At 38.1% G+C, this 25049-nt stretch overlaps 1 protein-coding gene across 1 annotated transcript in view; it reads left to right on the top strand.

Annotated features, from left to right (window-relative positions):
* The window catches only part of BCKDHB (branched chain keto acid dehydrogenase E1, beta polypeptide), a gene marked incomplete at its 3' end in the record, with an annotated part of 37693 nt that overhangs the window by 8015 nt on the left and 4629 nt on the right, over window positions 1–25049 (top strand). Inside the window, exons 3-5 of the mRNA XM_010189056.1 lie at window positions 12970–13103; window positions 13714–13869; window positions 17128–17236. Coding sequence (XP_010187358.1) covers window positions 12970–13103; window positions 13714–13869; window positions 17128–17236 — 399 coding nt within the window. The remainder of the gene's footprint in view (window positions 1–12969; window positions 13104–13713; window positions 13870–17127; window positions 17237–25049) is intronic.

Genomic DNA, 25049 nt, shown 5'->3' with positions numbered 1-25049 from the left:
TCCGAAGGTTTCTGTGCATCATTGCTAATCTGTTCTGGAGTGGTGTTGACTGTCACTTTGTGGCCCTCAGTCCTTTTGCTTGTAATCGCTTCTTTTCCAGATGCACACTCGATACAATGAAACTCGGTAGGAACAACTGTGTGTCACTTCTATATGCAGGATAAAACAAAATCAATCTCGGATAATTTCCTTTCAGGTAATTCTGAATTACATACGTTGCTAGAGACATTCATACATGCAGACACTAGTAAGTGAGGAGTAAGCAGCTTCATTTTCCTCCATTTTTCATAGCTAAAATGTGGAGTAGAAAGGGTGCAATAAGTATGCACATGTCACTTGAAATGTAATTATTTTCTTGCCTTATTCTTTTCAAGTATATAGGCTTGTTTTATAAATAACCCTTCCTATGCATTATTATTGCGATGCAGCTAAAAGCTTAGATAAAGTTGGTAGGATTTTTTTTCTTCATAACCATATTTAAAAAAAAAGTGTGAAATAGATGGGGAACAGATTGTGAACAGTAATTAGTGTGTGTTCAATTGGTCCAGGATATTATCTTGCAAATTGGAAAATCACAGAAGAAAAGGAAAATCAAGAGAAGAAATAACACTTGTATTGGATCCTGTGAGGATGGGGGTAGTTGAATCAAAGATTTCCCCTGTGGAAAATTTCAGACATCAAAAAGCAAGTGACTGAACTGCGTATGAAACCACAGTTATAGCAAGAAAATAACATCCTGATGTCAGGATGACCCAGCCACATTAGCAATCAGCTGGATGCTTTAAAAATGATTTTATTTATCACTTCCATATTTGTTTTCCTTTACTTTCTGCCTGCCTTACAGTATTGGATCCCTGAAGCACAGGGTATGTTTTGGGACAGATCAGCTGACAAAGGCTGTTTGTAGCCTTCAGTGGTGGAGATTCTCTGGCTTCCCTGCACACATGGTCTCAGGGCAGTATTATTTTTATGGTTTCAAGCTTTTTCTTCATGATCAGTTTTCTCTAGACTTGGCTGCAGCTGAAAGATGTGGGCCATCCAAAGCTGGATACATTAATCTGGGTCTTTCTGAGTAAAACCTGGTTGCTTCCATCAACAGAAAGCTGTATCTCGTGATAATGCTCTCTTGTCTTGCAGCAATGATGTTTATTTCCAATGTCTGATCCTCTGTAAGCCCTGGTTGTTATTCTGTGGAGATTATGTCTAAGGTGTAAACACCCGTGTGAGTTTTCAGGGAACACTTCATTCTCAGTAAATCAATCATTTGTTTGTAGTCCAGTAAAATAATTTGGGAGTTTTTGTTTATTTGGCCAGGAGGTGGCTGTGCTTAGCCATGCCCAAGGGACACCAGCCTTCTGAAAATGATGGCAGTCTTTCTTTGAAGAAAAGTGTTTACTTGAACACAGGCTTAGTTAGTGAGTGTGAGCTGCAGAAAACTGAAGGCGAGTTCTGTGTTTAAGTTCAACGCCTATGAGGGAAACCATGGGTGAGAAGATAAGGTATCACATGTGGTAGAATGAAATAGTTCATAATTTTTGACAGTGGACTTAAGCTGAGGGTGGAATATTTGTATCCAGAGTTAAAAATGGCTTCTTGTTCTGTGCAGATTGAGTAAAACCTGAGTAGTCTGGAATTTGGGTAGCCTTGTTTCTTTGTGGGTGAGTTTAAGTGCAGAATTCTGCAGTTTGCTTGCCTGGTTTTTCCAGAGCAGCTTGGCAAGGTCTGGATTTTGTTCTGATTTGTATAAATGTCTTTGAACAGTAACATCTGGAGAACGTGTTCCAGACTCATTACACAATAGTACATTTTGTTCATTTTCATCTTAAATAGCCAATTCTTTTCTTAAGGTTTACAGTTAGAAAAAAAAGTTATTTGAGAAATTGATACAATGTAGTATGTCCTTTTACACTGTATCTGTGGGATACTGAGATAAATCAGTCTGTGTCAGAGCTAAATAGAATTTAGTTTAGTTTAGTTTTTATTTTTAGTTGTTCTGATATTGTACCTGCTGTGAAAACAATCTTTTGTTTGTTTGGGGCTTACTAATATGTTCCTTTTTATATGTTGTAAACCTGTTTGAGGGGAGGGAAAAATAAGGAATATACTTTTTAATATAGAACTTGATACTCAATGCAAAGCTTAAGAAAGCTGTTCTAACACATTTTAAACATACTTTTTTGCCCAGCAATGTATTTTGAAATACGTGCTGCTGAAGTCCATAAAAATGGAATTTTCCACTTCAGGAAATACTTGCAGTGAAACATTTAAAAGTAATGTCTTAGTAGTACAGCGTCAAAGAGGATGAAACTTTATGTATTAAAGACACAAGATGGAAGTGATGAGCATAATGAGTATTCACAGTCTGTATTAATACAAGTCTGCAAGCACAGTTCTTGTGTCTTTTAGATGTCAATCTTTGTATCTTTACAATTTCTTAGGTGGAATTTAGGGATTATCAATTTATTTGGTGAGTCCTGTGATCAGTATGTGCTCTGCTTCATTTGTACTCCTCAAGTGAGACTAATTTAGTATGTCTGCTCTTTTTTCTACCCCTGAGGCTGGTGATAAGAGCGTGGTAATTATCACCCCTTCGGTTTAAGAAGGTGCTGCGGACTTCATTACAGGGAGTAAAACACTCAGAGTTTTCTTGGAAGTAATTTGCTGGAAGCCTTGAAGGATCAAAAAGATCCAGACTGCCATCAAAGTCCAGTCAATTGCCTAAGCAGCTTTGCAGCAGGAGCACTTTGAGGAGCAGGTTAATCTTAATTTAACTTGGTTCAGAGCCATCTCCCAGTGACCAGGCTGACATAACACGCTGGTCATTTATGATAAAAGATGTCCTTTCTTTTTAATTTGTAGAAACATTACATCCTCAAAACCTGGCAAAGAGTTTTCACACTTGTGTGGAAGCACCAAGTATAGATAAATTTATTGTTTTTTTTTCCTCATGCTTTGCATTATCAAGGGACAGTGAGTTACAAGTGAGATTCATAAGGTGAAAATACTGCAGATTACTGGTTATTCAGCACTTTGCTCCTGAGTACTTTTTAGCAGCATTAGATCATTGCTTTTTGTGTTGAGCATAGTTGCTTCACAATTTAAGGTAGATCCAACGTGCTTTCAAATTTACTATAAAGTATTACTATATTATTATAGTATTACTATAAAGAGTGTGGGAGAGGTTGCCTTGTATTTGACACAGTTTTGCTTATTCCGTGGTTTGTCATCCAGATACTGTACCCAGCTTGTTACAACAGAATTTTCATTAACATGTTGCAATACTTAACTTTGGGGACTGTTACGTGTTCTCCTGTTGGGCCTCTTGTCATATCATGTTGCAGATAGTGTGAAAACGCATGGAACTGGCCTAGGCCTCTTAAATAGAGCTGATGTATTGTCCCTTGGTTATAGCCACATATAAGCATTTGGTAGATGTCAATTTTAGAGTGTGTTTTTGCAAGTAAGCATTCTGTCATCTGGTATAGCTTCACACATCTAACTTTATAGTCAGTTATGTTTCCTGCAAGTGTGCTTCTCACACAGCAAAATTTCTTTGTGGTTGAACAAGGAGTGTTATTAATCATAGCTGGAGGAACACTTGAATGCCTTGGTGCAGTATAGGCATCGTCCTTTTTTTCTTTCAGGCTGATATTTGGCTATGTGAGCCAGATGATTGGAAAGAATTCGATGTGGAGTGGGCTACCTGCATCATCGTCATTAAAAACAAATTCTGGTGAGCAAATCTGCCACTTTGATGTGAGCTGTTTATGGAGTGTTTTTCTAACAGTGTGGAGCTGCATCAGTGCTATTTTATCAATGTCAGGAAATGCTTCCATCAGCAGGATGGGTACAGATATAAAAAATTTGGGCAGTCAGCATGTAACCTTGCTTGGGGTTGTTCATGAATCATCAAATAATAAGGGTTGGAAGCAAAAGACCTTGAAGGTCATCTGGTCCAAACCAGTACTCAACTTCTAGAGCCAGTTTGGGTTGTTTGTGTTCTTGTCCAGGTGAATTTCGAGTGTGTCTGAGGAAGGAGCTGGTGCAGCCCTGCTGGGCAGATTAATCCAGCATTTGGCTGCTGTCACAGTGAGGTTTTTCTTACCTTTCACTATTCAGTTTCCCTTTTTGTATCATTCTTTCACCTGTCACCAGGTACCTGAAAAGAATCTGATCTTCCCCTTATGCTACTGCTTGGCTGCTTTTACGTCATGGAAGGGTTAAATAACATGCGAGTTTATCAGCATTCAAAGTTGCTCCAAAGCTTTGCATTAACCTCCCTTGACCCCTCCCATTCCCACTTCTTCTGTGAGAAAGGGAGATAATTAGAGAGTGTATTTTAATATTTCTGGTTTATTCTTTAGCTTTTGGTGATAACGCTAGTTTGTCACAAATGATGGGAAATCTGCGGTGGGGGAGAGAGAGCCAGAAATAAGTTTTCCCTATTTACTTTAGGAAGGTAGAGCTGTTTATAAATGCATTTGCCTGGGTCCTCCCTCATCCAGAGGGCTATAAGCCTGAAAATTGAGTAAATGCTTAAGGTTATGTTCATGCTGTGAACAACTTTAAAAATTTACTACTAAGTTTTACTAGAAATCAAGTTTCCTTTCCTTTCAAACCTGCAATTCAGTAACTGCACAGATTATAAGAATTTGTATCTAATTGAGGAGACTGCTCCCCATCCATGGTAACATTTTCTTTGCACTTCATCAGTTCTCCAGCCTCTGGTATTGTTTAGGGTCTTTAAGAGTGAAGAATAAATGAAAATGCAATGAACATGCTATTCCCCCAAGGGAATCCTGAGGGAGAGGAGGTGAAAGTGCACTCTGGATTTATGGAGCTCATGGAAGAAAAATGCACTGTCTTGGGTAAGAGAGTGACGTGGTGAGAACACTTTGAGCTAGAACTGCTAGTTCAAATATTCATCTCTATTCAAATTGCCTTGGAGTTAGTAACTGTGGGAAACCCTACCCTTCAGCTGGTTTTACTTTCCAGTTTTCTGAAGTACTCTTCAGAAGTGTTGGTTGTGTCAGGGGAGTAAATGATAAACCCACAGGAATTCCCGTTACCAGTTACCTGTCAGAACAGGTGTCCTTTTCTTTGGGCAATACTCTGGTGGTTGTATCCTTCAGAAGGATACATTTTTTTGTGCAAGTACCTTTTTTCCCCCTAAATTAAGCTTAATTAAGATCCCTCTAAACAGGTGAGACTGAGTAAGAAAGGCTTGTCTGTAATTTGACCTTTATAAAACTTCTAGAATAAGGAGTCAGGTCCTTTGCAGAGCAGAGAGTGATAGCAGATTTTGCAGCAGCATAAAAGGAAGCAGCTAATTTAGTTTAGTGCATGCAAATCTCCATTCTGACTCTCTTCTCAGTCACTCACAGATTTCTTTTTTTGACTAATCAATGTATCTTATTGCCATAATGTGACTTCTTGAAATATTTAAGGAAAAAGTGATGGCAATCTGCCATGAAATTAGTTGCTAACTAATCAAAATTTGAATGGTTTTTTTGTTCAATGTAACTCAATGTTGACCTTCTTTTGAAAGCATAGGCTGCGTATACACAATGATTTTTGTGTGGGTGGATATCAATGTTTCTCCTATAACAGACCCAAGTCATTGCACTTGATTTGAGACTTTACATTCACTTAAATGGAGACTGAGGCCTGGCTGCTCAGCTGTGATGCTGGTTACGTAGGGGTATGGCTGGGTCCTTGAAGCCTGCTGTGGGTATCTGAGCTTACAGAAATGTTCTTGGCTCAGTCTATGCAACTCTTGTAGGATACAGAATTGGGGAAGAGCAGGAGAGGAGCAAAGCTGTTCTGTAAGTTGTGTTATTCTACACGCACTAGGTAAAACTCATCATAAGAGGTTATAAACTACTTGCATATGAAATCCTTTTCATTGCATATAGTTACTTTGCAGCCATTAGGTAGGTGAAATGATTTATTTTAACATGGACAGCTCTGGAAAAAGCAGCTTAAATGGCATGGCACCTTAGCGTACAAGGATTCAAGAGTGAGAAGTATACCATCTCTGTGTCTGTGGAACTGAAGCCCTGCCTTGGACAAGTAGATTTGAAGTTTGAGTGTTCAACTGGAAAGCTGCTGTGTTTTTACCAGTATTGACTATAGAAGAACAGTGCCCATTGCACACCCTTTTTTAAAGCTGCAGAACTGTGTCTAGGTTATCAAGAGAAGTGGTGGAATAAATGGATTCAAGTTAGTAAGAAATTACTAGAAATGTTTTGGAGCTCTAGAAGAGCTGAATATGGATTTACTGACCTGCTTGCTGTGATGCCTGCCCTCTCACATAGTATCAGAGAAATGGAAGATAAGTGTCACCAGTTGTAAGACAGGGCTTAAAAGGGGTTGTGAGACCAAGAAAGTCTGAATACTGGGTAGATTGAGTTAAATTATGTTCAGGAGTAGAGTGTACACCTATGATGTACACATAGTTATACACCTATGGGAAATCCTAGCTATTGTAGGAGTAGAACAGGCCTTCAAAGGCAGGAGTGGTTTGAAGTCAGTCATTTCTATTGGATTTTTCTACACAAAGTCCCCAGTGAGTAGCAAAGAAGCAAATCTGCTGGGACTTCCTTTTCTTTTCAGTCCTCTGTTTCTCCACATGTATCCATGATGGCTGCAGTTGAGGACAGAATATATTTGGCTTGTTGGACTCTTCTATTTTTGACTTCTAATGGATGTTTTAAATGGAAGTTAATGATTATGGGGACAAATAAAATGCTGCCCAGGTGTATTGTTAATAATACTGAGTGCTGACATCTTTTAAGATGCCTTTTTTAACACAAGTGATGTGGAAGTATCTTAAAAACGAAACAAAACACCCTGCTTTCACTGAATCACTGGCAGTTCTCCTTAAACCACTCAAATCATCCAGTGTGTGTTCTTACAGCGCAATATGAAATTACTCAGCGTTGGAGCCTTGGATGGTGTGTTGATATTGTTTGAATATCTGGTTTTTGAAGTTAAATTAAGACAGGAACATGTTTCATTGCAGATACTGAAATCTGAAATACTTTTTTCCTGGCGGCTTGGAACAAATAAAGATGAAGCAGGCCAAAACATTAATGCACAGTAATCGACTACATATGTCTGTAAACATGTTCTGTTAGGTTGCTATGAAACTTTTTTATTCTTGGAGGATGAGAAGATATCTGTAAGACTGCCTTAAAGCTGTTGCCCCTTAATGTCAGTGGTAATTTGAACATTTGTGGGGTGCTTAACTCTGTTCTGAAAAATTGCAAAGATCAGTCTCTTTTGCTTAGGTAAAAATAGATCAGGATAGGATGAAGTAATTGTTTAAAAACTGCTTTTAATCAAATACTGCGTTTTCCTTAATGTTTTTAATCTTTTCAGATTTACCTTACTGGACATACTTCCAGTGTTGTTTATTCACTTGCTTAACATGCATCTAATAATCTTCCTGAGTTATGGAGATGGAGCGATGAGAAGATTTATCCTTTTTTCCATAGTCCTGTTTGTCAAATTGCTTCCCTCACCCCTTGGAAAAGGGCACCAAGCTGTTCAGATGGCCGATGTTTAGAAAGTAGGGCAGGTTAATTGAAACGGACACCAGCATAATATATTTCTTCAGAGGCTGACGCACCTGGCTTCAGATAACGTAGAGGTACCACTTCCACCTGCAGTGACAAGTCAACTCACGGCGTTTGCGTTAGCTTGTTTTCAGCTGCACGGCTGACGCAAGTAATAGGAGAAGGGTACATTTTAGGAAATGTTTCTTCATTGATATGGAAATGGAATATGGAAAGGCAAAGCCTCTCTGGGTTATTTGTCTGCTTCAGTCAGATTTCAGCTGAAACCTGACTCAGATGGTTTGCAGAGGATGATGTGAGTGGCTGTTTATCCAAACTGATTTACTTTTCACATTTTGAAAAAAATGTGAGAAATAAAAAATGTGAAATAAAGTAGATAAAAATATGTAGGCTTGATCCCTTTAAATTTTCAGTGTTTAAATCATTGATATTTTAATGATTTATCTATAGATAAAGATAGGAAGTTAAAGCTATGCCATACAATGTTAAATGCTTGGGGAAATGAATAAATTTGTTTTATCCTAGTGATGTGTGTATCTTTTTGTCGTAAAAGGCTGAATGTTATTAAAAAAACCCTCAAACAATCCAACCCTTGAAAATCTAACTATGGAGTACTGTGTTGAGCTCTGGCACCTTCAACATAAGAAGTACTTTGAACTGTTGGTGCGGGTCCAGAAGAGGACCACAAAGATGGTCCGAGGGCTGGAGCACCTCCCCTACTGGGACAGAATCACAGAATATTAGGAGTTGGAAGGGACCTCGAAAGATCACCCAGTCCAACCCCACTGCCAGAGCAGGATCATCCAGAGGAGGTCACACAGGAACACGTCCATGTGGGTCTTGAATATCTCCAAAGAAGGAGACTCCACAACATCTCTGGGCAGCCTGGTCACTCTCACAGTGAAAAGATTTTTCCTCATGTTCAGCTTGAACCTCCTATGCTCCAGCTTGCTCCCATTGACCCTTGTCCTGTCACTGGACATCACAGAGCAGAGCCTGGCTCCTTCCTCCTGACGCTCGCCCTTTACAAATTGATCCCCATGAATGAGGTCACCCCTCAGTCTCCTCTTCTCCAAGCTAAAGAGACCCAGCTCCCTCAGCCGTTCCTCATCAGGGAGATGCTCCACTCCTTTAATAATTGTGGCTCTGCACTGGACTCTTTCAAGCAGTTCCTGTCCTTCTTGAACTGAGGGGCCCAGAACTGGATGCAATTTTCCAGATGCAGCCTCACCAGGGCAGAGTAGAGGGGGAGGAGAACCAATCTTGCACTACTAACCACCCCCCTCCTGATACACCCCAGGATGCCATTGGCCTTCTTGGCCACAAGGGCACATTGCTGACTCATGGTCATCCTGCTGGCCACCAGGACCCCCAGGTCCCTTTTTGCTGTGCTGTTCCCCAGGAGGTCAGTCTCCAACCTGGTGGTGTTCTTTCCCAGATGCAAGACTGTATACTTGCCCTTGTTGAATTTAATTAATTTTCCCCTGCCCAACAGACTGAGAAAGTTGGGGCTGCTCAGCCTGGAGAAGAGAAGGCTCTGTGGAGACTTTATTGTGGCCTTTCAGTTCCTGAAGGGATCTTACAGGAAAGATGGGGAGGGACTTTTTACAAGGGCCGGTAGTGATAGGATGAGGGGGAATGGTTTTAAATTGGAAGAGGGGAGATTTAGACTGGATATTAGGAAGAAATTCTTCACTGTGAGGGAGGTGAGACACTGGCCCAGGTTGCCCAGGGAAGCTGTGGATGCCTCCTCCCTGGCAGTGTTCAAGGCCAGGTTGGACGGGGCTTGGAGCAACCTGGGCTGGTGGGAGCTGTCCCTGCCCATGGCAGGGGTTGGACTGGTTGAGCTTTAAGGTCCCTTCCAACCCAAACCATTCTGTGATTCTATCCAAGAGGCTTTTTTCCCATCTAATGAATAGTAAAGTGCTTTAGGTTTTTGTTTTAAGAAGAGATCAGTATTATTGCTGCACATGTAAAATCAAAACCATTCTGGAGTAATGAATCTCCTTCAATGACAGTTACCTACCTCTTCACTGTTTTAAGCCATAGTACTTCATAATTATGCCTTTAATTTTCCAAGTCCAAGTTAGGTTCTTCAAGCTGATCATGTTGTATTTCACATGTATTGTCATGTTTTATTTCACATTTTATTGATTCTCACACCATTGATAGAAGCATACTGGCTCTAATTTAATATTGCAATACTATTGCTGCAGTTCTGTGAGGATGTCTTTTGTATTCCAAATCATAGAGGGCCAAGCTAGTGTGGTGGATCTAATATGCTTTTACATTCATTCACCTATCACAAATTGATATTAAACAGTTATTTTTGAAGTTTTTATAAGTTGAAAGCTCATTTTACAGGATTGTTCGAATACATTTCAATTTTTGTGTGATGATATAAAATTATTTATGGAACTATGTATAAGGCAATTGCAGTGTACTTTGAATAAACTGATAATAAAGATTAAGTTCAGGTAGGCTTAGTATCATCTGACTTCTGGGCAATTCTCATTGATCTTTTTTTATTCTGCACAGACATTAGTTTATTTATGTAGGCTATGTGGTAGGGTTTTAAACCAAATTGAACTGCACTTCAGTAAATCAGTATGTGTTAAAATACAATAAAAATTCACATGAAGAGAAGAAGGCCAACTGAAAATTTTGATTTCAATAGAATAATGTCAGGTTTTAAAATTTATTGTGAATTTAACTTCCCCTCCCCCACTATAGCCTTGTTTTTTCCAACATTTTCTTTGCTGGTCACATTCTATGTTAAATTATCATGTAAGAAAATGAAGTATATTGATCTGCCAGTAGACTTTTAAGAAGTAGGAAAGTATAATATGTCTTGGTAACATTAAGGCATTTTTAGTTTAAGATATGAACTGTTTTAAATTAAAAATTTAAATGCATCAATGAAAGAGTAGAGAAATAAGATGTCTAATACATGGCACTCCAGATTATAAAAAAGAGGGAAGGAGAAGTTTGCCAACTGCTGATAGTTTTACATGTGCATGGGTGGTTTATGTTCCTCTTCCCTTGACCATGATGTCTGTCAGTGGAGGGAGCACGTGGCATTATTTTCCTTCTCCATCCTGTGGATTGGTTTACTGATCTATTTACTCTGTAGAAATGGGACTAAGTAGCCCTGAAAGCCAAAGTTTCTAGTTCTGCATGGGAGTAGGATGGTACTGCTGTGGCTGAAATCTTCCCCTTTTGTCAGCTCTTAAGGGAAAAGAGGATTCCTCTGTAAGGCTTTTTGAATGGATTTTTGTTAATTCTTGTGAGTAGAGCCAAGACACAATTGGCATCTGTCAGAAGTGACCCACATCTGGAAATTACTGAGATCAGCTTGCTCATACACCTTGGAAATGAGAGCTAGCACAATTTTCTGACTTGCAAAATGTTCTGTGATCTGCAAGGTACTTTGCTGAGATTCAGAGTTAAGGGCAATATGGGTATATTCAGCATCCCACTTTCTTTTTAAACCTATGGAATAATTTTGTTAATCTGTAATTCAGTTTTAATTACTCTGGTAGCTGTGGTAATGTTCTTATCTCCAGCGGCAATAGCAGGACTTCTAAGTCATAAGGATTTAAGAAGTTTCTTGGAAATTGATTTCTAAACATGAAGCAGCCCAGTGTGTGTGTCTTAAAAGTAAAGCTACTCCAAGCCTCAGGGATTTTTGTTTGAAGCACTGATTTATAAGAAATGAGTAGAAGTCATAGAAGTTAGGAATGACTAATTTAAGCAAATGGTACTTCCCCTCAAAAAGACAGTATTTAAGGTGCTTGAAAAGGTTTCCTCTCTCTTGTATGCAAAATTGTGGTGTATCCTGCAATTGTGGTGTTCCCTTGGACTTGAGTTGGATTGTGTAGCATCACTGACACCAACTTTGTAGTATCCTTTGGTGTTTTTTTTAACTTGCCTTAAATGAGTGGTTACTTAGTCTTGTTCCTAGTGGAGAGGAAAAGAGAGTCAAAAACTAATTACTTAGAGATATATATATATAAAATCCCACCAAACCAACCAACCAACCAAAACCCCAAACCAAAGTAACCCTTGAAGTCTGAAACTCAAAGCATCAGGTAAAGCCCATGGACAGGGTAGGAGAGGTGACAGTGCTCTGCTGGGTGATGTGTGAAGATGAAAGTCGTGTACTTGAAGGATTTGTAAAACGTGCCTCCTTTTAGTATATCATAAATGCAGCTGTGGGCAATGTTTCTCCTCATCATCCCTTTTTAAAAGCTTTTGTTAGCTTCCTTTTCTCTGGTTTGTTAACTTGCAGCTATTGAAATTAAGAGTCTTCATAGTAACAACTTTTCTAATTATTGATTAGTCTTTCTTTGTAGTTATTTATCTGGTGCTTATTTAGTTATTATTTAATTTATTTCGTAGCCACTGGTGTGCACTGTGCTCACTTTTTTTTCCATCCAGTTTGAAGTTTTGGCATATTCACATTGGTGGACTCCTACAGAAAGCTACTGTCTATTTCCCCATGTTCTAAAGGGAAAACATAATGGCATAACTGGGTTTTCGTGTTGATCTAACGAGGGAGTGCATTACTGCCGGTGAATATTGTAAATGTGTCTCATAGAGGATGTTGTAGTGCTGTTTCATCTCCCTCCTCCTCCCTGTTTTTAATTTCATGAACTGAACAATTTTGTCATCAGCCATCCATTAGACCGGTGCATATTTGGAATCTGAAATTGCTGTGGCACTGAAATATGTCAGGGCTAAAATGACCTCGTGCACTCCCACAGGGAAGATACAAAACCTGAAATATTTGATTTCCACTCTTGTGCCTCCCACAGCAGGAAGAGCTTTTTGTCCTCTTGCCTTGGAGATAAACCAAATTCTTTAGTATAAGCTTTATGTAAGAAGACTGGTAACACTGGTAAAGGAGTATTGATGCTCCCATAGATCCTTCTGCCTTTGAGTATGGACAGTTAGTTTTGACTGCCTGAAATAACTGAAGTAACAACACTTTATTGTAAGCTTTTTTTAGTGCTTGTAAGTATTCTTTACTCCTCCCATGCAAGCATGAGGGTTATGCGTGCTTGTCTGTGTATACATCAGAAGAATTTTCCTTAAAGTGTTAAGAACATGGTAAGTTACAGAAACTGTTCATAGCTTTCATGTTGTTCCTCCTCATCTTCCTCTGAGCTGTTACAAATTAAAGTGGAATTATCTTTACCTCTAATGGATGGTTTATTGTTGCTACACCTAAAAAAGCCCGTTTAAAGCTTAAGCCAATTAAGCCATATGCTTAACTGTGGGTGATTTGTTTATATCTGGCAATAATTTTTCCAAGCTGATATATTGAAGGAATTGTTGTGGGTTTTTTGTTTTGTGCTTCATTCATTTTTATTTTTATTTTTAATAGGTAAAGATAGAGTTTTCAACACCCCGTTGTGTGAACAGGGAATTGTTGGCTTTGGTATTGGAATTGCTGTTGCAGGTGCTACAGCCATTGCAGAAATTCAGTTTGCAGACTACATTTTCCCAGCATTTGATCAGGTTAGTACTAATAAGTTTGAGAGAAGTAAAAAGAACTGTTTAAATTACTCTTCTGATAGCATTAATGCTTGGTTTGAATATGTAATTTTTGCAAATATATCCACAGCTGTATTACTAATATTTATGTATACTTTATGTAAACAGGAAGGTTCCAAGGCTGATTAAATAATAGAAATTAAAGATGTGGTTTGAAGCAAATATCTTTGTTTTTAGTTTTAGTTTTGTGGCTATGTTGGCTTTAGCAGCCTTAAGTTCTTCAGCTGTGTCCTACCAACGTCATCTCTCACTTCTCTATGCTTCTGCAGCTGCCCATGTGTCCATAGGACAAACTATGGATTTGAACTGTGCTTACAGTGTGGGAATGGGGAAACATCTGGGTTATGTGGCTGATCTCAAGGCCTGGGCATCTCACTTGAACACACTAAATTATGGCCTCATTTGCCTTGGAAAATGTTTGCCTTTCTACTGACTTGCAGGATTCCTTTGCTTGTCGTTTGGTCATCTGGATCCCATGCATGGTGCAGATGATGAAGTTGCATCCTATGTATTGTAGAAGCTTCATGATACATAACTAAAGGTATATGTTATTTTTGTATATAAATCTTCTCAGATTGTTAACGAAGCAGCAAAATATCGTTACCGCTCTGGAGACCTGTTTAATTGTGGAAACCTCACCATCAGAGCCCCCTGGGGCTGTGTGGGTCATGGCGCCCTGTATCACTCTCAAAGTCCAGAAGCCTTTTTTGCTCACTGTCCAGGAATAAAGGTACAGTAACTCTTATTTGATGAAGATTAATTGTTTGTTTGTTTTTAATGAACCTGACTAACAATGAGTCTGGGTGCAGTCAGGAGAAGAAGAGTGGAAGTCAAAGTACACAACAAAAAATATGAATATGTTAATTAAAAGCTGTTTTAGAACAAGTTATAAACATTAAACTGTGTTTGAGAATTTATAACCATTATTGAAGCAATCTTAAGTAGACATAGCATTTTGTATTTGTGTGCTTTTTCCACCTAGGTAATTAAATCAAATGCTTCCTTGAGCTTGTTTAAAAACTTGGAGTAATTTATTATGATATAGAAGCATAAGATAATTTATGTGATTAAGATACTGATGCTAGGTCTAGCTAATCTGTGCTGATTTTCTTAGTCCATCTCAAATCTTTAGGTACTGAGCCAAGTGCAGGGATTTAGTGATCTACTCTCGTGATTAAAATTCTTTCAAATTCATATACTTCTGTACTTAGCCTTATGAATAAGTTAACTCAGAATTTTGTTTCATCACTCCAGATAATTTAATTTCTTTTCTCTCATTGCTGATCTTCCTTTCCTTTTTTTTTTCTTTTTCTTTTTTCACTTTCTTTCATTTTTCCTTGGGTAAAGTGCTAAAATAGGTTGCTACCACTAACAGCTGTTATCTCAGTTAAGGGTAAAGGGCACATTAAATTATGTGTAGCTGATGGAATAATATACTAGTTTTTGATGCACAGAGAGGCATTTTAGACACAATCTTTTGAATTTTTTATCTTTTTGAAAACAATGTTGTTCCTTCAATATTTTTTGCAAAGCTGTTCATTAATACAGTTAATATTTAAGTCTCTGTCTTCAAGGTTGCAGGTCTTTTTTTGAATGAACCCAAACCCGGCCCTTAAGGTGTGAATACAGAAATGCAAATGAACGTGTGGTTCAGATGCATTTGCAAAAGTCCCATATCTATACCTATTTTCTCCAGATTACAGGAGTAAAGGCCATGTATTACAAGCTGGGAAGGGTAGGATTGAATTTCGGGGAGAATGGTTTTCAAAACTGCCCTCTTATTAAACTCTGTGGCAAGTTCCTGACTTTAGATTATTATTTAGTGTTTTTCTTAAGTGAAAGATGAGGTTTGGATTTCCCAAGCAAAAGGGAGTTTGCACGACTTGGGCTGTTCAGGGGATGGACTGTAATCATTAGAGCTTAAGACAAGACTTGGGGTGACAAGGACATAGCTGGATGGTCGTATCTTCTGTCTACTGTTGTCAGGATGTGTGCCTTAATGGATTGGACTGTCTTCCCAAAATTACTGTATTGACTCTCTCCATTCCATTGTAAGGTGCTCCAGAATATTTGCCATCACACCTAGAAGTTTACTTTTCATTTCCAGCATTAATTTTTTCCTGACTAACTTGTATGTTTAACTTATCTGTCCTTCATCTTCCCTTTCATATACTAAGAGAACAGTTGTTTCCCTTTAGTCTTTGTTCTGTTAGACTAAACAAATCAAACTTTCAAAGAGATGTTAACAATTCTTGAACCTCTTTTGGCATCTGTTTCATTCATTTTCTTTCAAAATAGCTGATAGAGTCATGAAGTATTCCAGCTGAGTTTCTAGCAGTGGTTTTTGCAATAGCCCTAACACTTCCTTGGCCATATCATTATGCCTTTTTTAGGGCTGTAATTCATAGTGTCCTAGTCATCCTTTGAGCAGATAATAAATTCAGATCTGATTTTGTACTCCCGAGTTCTAAATTTATAACAAAAATGTAGTCCTTAAATGTGACTTTTCAGGATGTATTGTTCAGTTTGCTTTTGCTTTTGTCAGTCGTGTCCTCAATGTGAACAAGGTGTTTTTGGAATCATCCTTGTAAAGGTAGTGACTCTCAGCTTTTCAATAGCTTTCATTACCATGTTCTGTCTTAACATTGTAAATGAATAAGACAAATAAAGTCTGTCCTAAAAATGATCCCTAAGGAACTGCAGTAATAACATCCATCCGTTGGGTGATTTCCCATGTGTCTGTTACCAAATGCTTTGGTGAAATATTAATAGCCTGCTTCTCCCTTGTTTAGAAAAATCACTTATCAAGTTAATTTGATGTGATAGCAGATTTAGATTGTGTTTTGACTCTTTTCTATTGCTTTTATATAATTAAATGTTCTTACTCTCAAAAAATGTTTTGAAGCCTTGAAAACTCCTGGAGGCAAGTAAGTTAACAGGTCTGTAATTACATGAGGGTTTTATTTTTCTTTAAAGAAGTGCTACAACTAATGTTTTCAGTCAGAGGGTGCCACTTCTAACTTCACAGCTATAAAAATATTTGCTAGTAGACTTCACAGTGCGTGTAACACCTCTTTGAGATCTCTGGGATATAGATTAGCTGATTCTTATTTGAGGGTATTAAGTTCTTGGGTTTTCATTTAAACTGTGATAGTTTGCTAATTTTCTGTTCATAATCAACATTCTCTTAGATCATCCAAAATTAACTCTTCTGTTGGCAAATCAATTATACTTTTTCCTTCCAAGTAGTAGATTACATCTGGAGGCCTTGCTTACTTTTCTCTTTGCTGATAGTTTCAGGTGTTTTGGGGCATTTGTTGATTTCCAAAATGAACAAATTTCAGGGTTCCACCAGAAGCAAAGGAAGTCATCTTTAAATGACTTTAAAATCACTTGTCTAGGTGATCCTGCTCTGGCAGGGGGGTTGGACTGGATGATCTTTCAAGGTCCCTTTCAACTCCTAATATTCTGTTATTCTGTGATTCTGTGAAATAGCTATTTCCTTTTTTAGTCTTCAAAACTTACTGGACTAAGTCTGAATACCTTCCAGTCCTCCTCTCATGAATCTTTACCCAAGTAACTGACAATCACTCAGCTGATTTTTTGTTTTTGATCATACATCTACGTTAATTTTACTAAACAAACATTTAAATATTTTTATTTTTAACCTGGCTGGCTTTCTTTTGTTTCTTCTATCTCAAAATGTTATTGTTAACTTGTTAGTTCTGCCTTATCAGATGGGAGTCCATTAATATTGAAGTCATGGTGTAGAAGGGAACTATTCAAGCCTCATGAATGAACACAATAAAATTCAAAATTCAGATTGTGTGTTAGTAACGTGGCACTGTTGTTAACTCCCTTTGCAAGAACTGCTCAATCTGTACATAGTTTTATTTAAAGCAAAATTTACTTGGCTTTTAATATTAATTGAGGAAGCTTGTAGCAGAATTGCAGTTTAAATAAACTATTTAAAAATATATTTTTACAGATTGTTATTCCAAGGAGTCCTCTTCAGGCCAAAGGACTGCTGCTGTCATGCATAGAGGACAAAAATCCATGCATCTTCTTTGAACCCAAAATACTCTACAGAGCTGCAGGTAAAGATTTCTGTGCTGTAATTTGCAATAAAGAAACACTTTTTTTCCCCCTTTTTGCACATATATGTTGATAGGGACCACTAAATACCTGAGCAGAAGTCTTGACTTGTTTTGTCTCTAGGCTGTCCTTGGAGGTTGTGTTTGTAGAGAAATTGTGAAAACTGAGTAAGATCTCTAAATTTGGCCACATAGATAGATGAGCATTTACAATCTTATTAATGCTGAGTTAACTTTGGAAGTGGAATGCTTTATACCCTCTTGGGATATATTAAAAAAAAAGAAATAGAACTGAGAGGCATTATCCTTTATCAAATTGCAAAATAAATTTGACAGAAGTTAAACTGCTTTCTTTCCGATAACTCTAGATAGTAAAATAAGTTTCCAGATCAGTTTTTATTTTTCCAAAAGAACTGAACATCACCATCACCATTTTCCCAAAATTAAAACTTCTTTGAATTGCTTAATTTCTAAAAATCTTGAAAATCAGACCCCTTAGATTTTAATCTTGCATGGAAGGAAGTGTGATTGCTGTTACTTTTCAAATTTGTTTCAGTTATAGTGAACTTTTTGGTTCAAAGAAGTTTAAACAACTCTCTTTATGTGTAACATGTAAGAACAGAGTAATTTGAAGATTATAGTGCTTGGGTTGGTTGTAAAAATTAACTTGTTACTTCATTGGAATGAAGGAACTGGACTGAGAGCAGATAGTGGATGTCATGGACTAGGGCTGAGCCAGCCACTAAATCCTGGCCAGACGCTCTCTATTAACCCCTCTCCCCAGAAGGGAAGGGAAAAGAGAGTAAGGGAGAGAGACTTTACGGGTTGGAAAATAAAACTAACAGGTTTAATAAAACAATAATACTAATACTACAGGATAATACTGTAAGTAGGGAAATAATGAAATATATACAGATATGTACAAATAGATACAAAACCAATATAAAATCCTCCCCCACCCTCCCCCCAATGATGAATACATCACCAGAGGCTCTGCAGAGCAGGGCACTGGAAAAGTCCTAGACCAAACTCTGCAGCAGTGGGAGCTGATGCAGAACACATGGATCAGGATCAGAGGCAGACGAACCAGCAGGGTTTTCTCAGACCTCAGCCATTGCAGGATCAAGATGGACGGAAGAGTCTGAGATGAAAGGGCTCCAAGATGGGAGAAGAATCGAGACCCTTGTGATCCCTCGGCTTTATACCAAGTATGACATGTGTGGGATGGAATACCTCGTTGGTCAGGTTTGGGTCTGCTTCCCCCCCTGTAGGCGCAGACACAGCACCCATGGTGAGACAACTTGGTCTTGAGCTTATCAGTGCACACTGTCTGGGAAAGACATTCTGCTAGTTTTCAGCAAGTTCAGCCACTTAAAAGATACTGAGCTGAAAAGTAAATTCACTAAATAGAAAATTAGTTTTATTTAGCTCAAACCAAGACAGTGAATGAAAACATTTTGTGTGTGGAGATAGGCAGAGCGATGGGGTGAGCAACTGGTAAAAGAGAGCTCAAGCCATCAGTTACCTTCAGGTTTCTATGTCGCATAACTTTATATACCAACTATGCTTGAATACGTCAATCCAATTTATAAGTTGACTCTGTGGGTGGACCGAACCTGAGCGAAGGACAAAGTGTCTGTATTTCACTTTGGACCTTTTAACAGCAATTTTCCATCAGTGCATCTGTTTTGCTGGTAAATTTATCTGCTTCCTAGAGAAGAGAACCAAAGAATAACAAGGGAGAGATTTAGAAAGTAGACATCAAGGCCACAGAAACCAGCAGAATAACTCATAAACAGATAGGCTACTTACTGGGGAAACTGCTTATTTGCTTTTAAGTTTTAAAAAAAAAGCCAGAATTCCTGTTGGCAATGTGTTTTTCAAAGTGCAACTATTTTTAGTGTGGTTTGATGTACCCAAAGGGTATTGCATTCCTTAAGTTGAGTGTGTTTTGAGAGCTTACTGAAATCTAGCAATAATGACCTTTGACCCTTCATTTAGATTTAGTTTGGAAAATGAACTTGAGTCTGAGTCCTGTTAAACAGAGATTAAAATGGAAATCTGAAATTCTTATGTCTTTAGAACAAACCTTTCTTTTCCCAGTATTTAGAAAAATACAGACTGCAGAGTTAACAAAATAATTTCATTTGTAGTGGAATGAATGGCTGCACATCAATATCACACAGCTTTTGAGAGGATAAGGGAGGCTTTTGTGTTTGAGGAAATGACTTGTAAAGCAATTGCTGGATTGTCAAGGGAACATAAATCAGCCTTGTCATTGAAATCTTGAGAAAAGACGTGTTGAAATAGTGGTTAATGTGGTTTATGTGCTGGTCAGTAACCAACCACAACACTACTACAAGGTGGTGTTGGTAGTTTCTGAAAGACTCCAATTTCCTCTTATATTCCGATGACCTGATTTTCAGAGACGTTACCTACGTTTTTGTCTTAAAATTTCTTCGAACATCGGTTTAGTGATCTAGGCTCAAATTTGTAGTACACTTGTATCAATGTGTGGTGGGAATGATTGTGACAGGTAATTTCTTTTGTTTTGAAACAATTTTGAGTGGACTTTTTATTTTTGTCTACAATATAAAGCAGGAATATTTTATTATGTGTGAGGATTTTGATATTTATTTTATTTTCATTAAAACCTTACCCTCTGGCGTCATTATTTCAAATTCTTAACTTTTTAGATGTCCTTTGTGGGTTGGGTCAGGTTGAACTGGAGGAAGAGCCTGGGAGTTTCTTCTAGAAAAATTAATCTCTGAGTTGTTTCTTATGCTGCTGGCCATGGTCAGGGTTTCTTGTAATTCCACCATGGAAACGAAGTGGCCTGGTGAATTTGGAAATGGACCAGGATCATTGGGATTGTTTATTTGGTCCTGAGGCAGCACAAAGAAGACAGGAACCTGATAAACAAGAACAGGATAAATGGTTGAAAGAAGGATTTTAAAAATGCAACTGTCTTCTGTTTCGAGTAGAGCAAATGTTTATAATATCCTATACGATTGTGTTGATTCTAGCAGGAGAAAGAAGACAGTACAGATTCAGAAATTGTCTTACAAAGTAAGCTGGAACTACACATGTATTTCTTGTCTCTTTCCATCAATGTCTTGAAATACTACAGTGTCTTCCCAAAGATGGGAGCATGCAGGCTTTCCAAAACAAGAAGACAAAATGGTATTAGGTGTCTTCTGTTGTTTTATTTATCTCTATTTTTTTTCTTTTTTTGAGGAGCAGGATGGGAGGAGCTATTGATCTCTACCAGAAATTTCCACTTTGACATTGGTGCTTTTTTAGGAGAAAGACAGGATATTAATAGTTTAATATGGTATAAAACCCCACCCAAGATTTGGGACCTCACTGTTCCAGAAAAGAAATAATTTTCTTTATTTTCGTGATGATACCTAGGACATTGAATAATGAAATTATATTGCCCCTCCAATAATTTTTTTTGTTCTAGCTTCATGCGAATAGACATGTTTGATGCAGAGAACTTAATGACTGATGTTACGGTGGGTGTGTAGGCACTTCATTGAAAAATTATGGTGTCAAAGACGATAACGGGAAGTAGTATTTTCTATCTGTAAAATCAATGTAGGCATTTGAGCGTCATCATTCTGTTCTAATGGAATTTTCTTTCTCCCTTTGAGAAATTTTGGCTGAAAATAGGCTGTAGATGGGATTGTCTTTAAAACAGATTGTCTGTCCTTGAAGCTACTAATGCTTTCTTTAAAACAAACCAAACAAAAATAGGACAAAAACCCCACACCCACTACACTCCAACCAAACAAAAAACCTGTGCCCTCTGCTTCTTCCTCCAAGTGTTGCTGCTATTATTGAAATTAGCTGTTGGATGCTAGCAATGGAAAATAAATATATTTCTAGCTTAGCATGTATAACCTGAAGTTGCCTTTTGAGAATGTTGAGCAGGGTGCCAGGTTGTTGCTGTTTTATGTAAGCTCTTGTGCAGAACCAACCTTATTATTCTGCATCTCATTCATACCTCCAGGGAGCTATATAGGCCCACAAATTACTTTCAATTTTTTGGTGTTTGGGTTTTTATTTTATCTTATTGATGACAGAGCATATTTGTCAAGATTCAGGCATGGATTTTTTCATAACAGTAAGGACATTGTACAGGAAAAAAAAGACTCCTTAAGTGTTTTGAAGCATAAGTCTGGTCTCCAAAGTAAATCAGAGCTGTAGCACAAAATACTTCAGTGAGTCTAACACATGGATATTGTGATTGCTTGCTGTTTTTCTGGAATAATGAGCTTAGCTGGATGTCTTCCCAGATGAACACAGATTTGTTTATTCAAATATGTTGTATGCTTATTCAGACAAGAGGTACAACGAACCATGTTATTAAATGAACATTCATTTCTGTATGAGTATTTGCTATCCAAACATGCCTTTGCCTACACAAGGTATAAGAACAAAATTAAGCCTTAAATCTTCACTGTGGTCATCCCTAGGAAAAAGGTGGATATTGATGTAGCATTGCCTTATGTTCACCGCGTTCAGGCTGTGATGAACTGAGGAGAAAATGCAACTTCCAAAGCGAAGAACAGCTTTGCAGGAAAACCTTGAAAACATTTTCCAGTTCATTCAAAAAGTAACTCACACCTGGGATATCCAAGAGCTGTAGTAACACTAAAAGGAGGGACTGGACTTAAAGCTAAGATCTTAAACTCTTCCTGAGTGTCTGTTAATAGTAAGTTTTAAAAGTTATGGAAGAGAACTATTGGTTTTATTTGAATGAAATACAGATTATAAGTTTCATATTCTGCATTAGCTGTTTCTCAGTGTGCCTGGGCACTTTGGAGTGCGCACCCTTACTCTTGGTTTACTCGCTTGGACAGTTATGGCAGTGCCACCACCAGCTTGGTTGTATGGATGTGGAGTGGGGAATGACCATGTTTCTCCCCCTAGACAGCTCTTTTCCTTTCAAAACTCTTGAGTGGAGGATCTGAGCCAGTCTGGCAGCCCTGCGTGGCTTGCACAGGAGATATAAAAGCCTCACTCCAGTCTCTCCTGGTCGCTGGTGTTTGGGACACAGATTGTTCCCACCCCTGCAGCTGGTGGCCAAGACCCCTGCTTGCCCCTGTAGCTCACACCACAGGCCCAGGGCATCTCCATCCCAGTTTGACTCATACTGCTGGCCCAGTGTCTGTCTTCTCAGGCTACTCTCACCACCAGCTGGCACTTGGTCCTTGCAGCACATGCTCCTGCGCAGGATAGAGAGTGGGATTATACAGAGTTAAATTATTTTAGAAGTAGTGAGTGAGCACCATGATGAGGCACAGGGCTCGGTCACACAAATGTACTGACTGGCCTCATTTTATGTGCAACTGTTTTCTTCTTTAACCCTTTCTGTTTGTTGCCCATCTTATTCCTCCCCAACACCCTTTACCTTCACATGTCTTTGTCAGCTGGTGTCGTTCCATGCATCCCTCTCCAACACTCTGGTTTGGTCTGGCCCTCAGGTTTGCATGCTTATTCCTTACAAAATCCTGTTTTAGCCACAGTTTCTTGATAGACCTTCACTCAATGTGCCTGGCCATGTTTGCTTCCAGTCTTTTGTTATGTTTGTGCCTCTATATTTTGTTTATAGCTTCTCCTTTATCACCCCATTTGACAAAGTCCTCCATCAGATATTCTTACTGAAAGAAACACTCCTACATTCCCCATGCCCTTATCAGTAAGTGGGACTGAGCAGGTTTGGTTCTTGTTACTGCCTCCCTCATCATTTGGTGGTTGGGTTTGTGTCTGTGTGTGTTCTTCCTTATGGCTTCTCCCTCTTATTATCCCCTTTTGCACTGAAAAGATCTATGTCCAGACACCCTTAAGGGAGCAGATGCCATCTCCTTCTACATAACCTTACAGTGGTCATGAGAAGTTTTGTGTATGTTATTTTGCCTCGTATAAAATTAGAAAGGCACAAAGAAATGTGAGCCTTTCTGGGAAAAAGTCCAGAGTTAAATATACGAGTAAAGGAAAAAGTCCAGAGTTAAATATACGAGTACATATACAGAGAGAGAATTCTGTTGCTGGTTAACTTCCGAGATTATAATGTTATTGAAACTGCTGTGGTGACATCCCCCTATATGTTAGAGATACTAAGAAAATATCTGAATTAAAAAGAAAAAGGAGGCTGTGGTTTATAAAAAGTAGTTAGCAGCCTGTGCAGTGTCAAGAGCACATAATGATTATGAATCAAAGGAGAAGATGAGTCACCTTGACATTATCAGGTTTAGACATCTTGTGGAGAACCTACTCTGATGTTTTTTGACCTTTTCAGTTTCATTTAATTGTACTATATATGACATTGGTGCTGGAGAAATAAATACGACTTGCATCAGTGGTTGTTATAGAGACAAGACAGGTAAGATGGGAAAACATGTGTTTTCTTTCTGCTGTTCAGATTGCTCTTTTGGAAAAAGCAGCAGATGGTGCAGCCTTTTAAAATTAACTTGTGATGGCCCTTTTCCTCTGATAATTACTGCTTTTTGTTAATTGCTTTATTTGAAAACTGTATTTGAAAGATTTGATTTAAAATACTTTATTTATATCTTCAGTAACAGATGAATGGGCTGCTTTGTATAAACATTGTTGTCCTGGTTTGGTTAATGATTATGGAAAAATATGCATAGAATAATGTCATATGCTACTTTTCGTCATTATTAGTGGAGGGATGAGTTTTTGCAAAGGTATTTGAATAAAATCCTACCAAATCTGGACTTCTCTATAAAATTTGGACAAATAGAGATTTGCATTTTAAAGTGTCAGGATTTCTGGATGAGCTCATCCAATGGACATCTTGTTGCAGAATGGTTTAGCTATGATAAGAAATTAATTAATTTGAGTAATTGTCTATTTATTTTGTCTAAGTGGATAAAGCCATTACACAGCAGAGGAGCTCTTTTTGCATCACGTACATCTTCCAGCTCTTCCTCTGGTGCATCCTCCTGTGGCTTCAAGACCTCATTCATATCAGTTGCCTGGGTTTCCACTCGAAGATCTGGTGGCATCTTAATAAAGCTCTTGTTCTGCAGGTTTCATGTAGATGACAATCCCATGAAGAAAACAGTTTTGCAATGCCAATTAATATAGTTGTGGATTTCAGTATCCTTCAGGATTTCTGGGGTTTTTTGCCCGAGGGTTTTAGGATGTGCAAAATCTAGAGAAGCCTGGTCTGGTTTACTGTCAACCAGTAACTGCAGTGAGCAAGGGCTGGATGGGCCTTTGCCCTCCTTTTTTCACTGCCTTATATCCCTTTAGCCACTAATATTAAAATAAATGATTACAGGAAGACAGTGATTTTTTAATATATTAAAAATAATAGTTTGTAAAGAGATCTGATTTTGTGGTATGAAAAGCACTTTGTGTTTAAAATTAGATTTTTTATTTTTTATTTTTTTTTCCTTTTCTTTGGTTGAATGGACATGAGTTCTTGAATTATGCTGAAAAAAACCCATTGCCCTGAACCTGGCTTTAGGTGACCTTGCTCTAAGCAGGGGGCTTTTGGACTATGTGATCTCCAAAGGTTGCTTTCTACCTCAGCCGTTCTGTGACTCTGTAAAATTCGCAGTATTTATATATCATTACTGGCCAAAAAAATTCAAATCTACTCTAATTTAAAAAAAAAAAATTCACCACTTGATTTATTGAAAAGTTATGTTTATAATTTGTAAGCCAGGAAGAAACCTAGTTAATTCTGCTTGCGTTGGATCTGCCATACCGATGAAGGAAAAATACAAAACACTTAATTCCTCCTGCTGGTATCACTCAGTAGGTTTCTTTATCATAA

This window comes from Mesitornis unicolor, unplaced genomic scaffold (genome assembly GCF_000695765.1).
Source record: "Mesitornis unicolor isolate BGI_N332 unplaced genomic scaffold, ASM69576v1 scaffold987, whole genome shotgun sequence".
NCBI classification, from domain to species: domain Eukaryota; kingdom Metazoa; phylum Chordata; class Aves; order Mesitornithiformes; family Mesitornithidae; genus Mesitornis; species Mesitornis unicolor.
The sequence above is the reverse complement of the archived record's forward strand: the minus strand, read 5'-3'. Positions and strand labels throughout refer to the sequence as shown.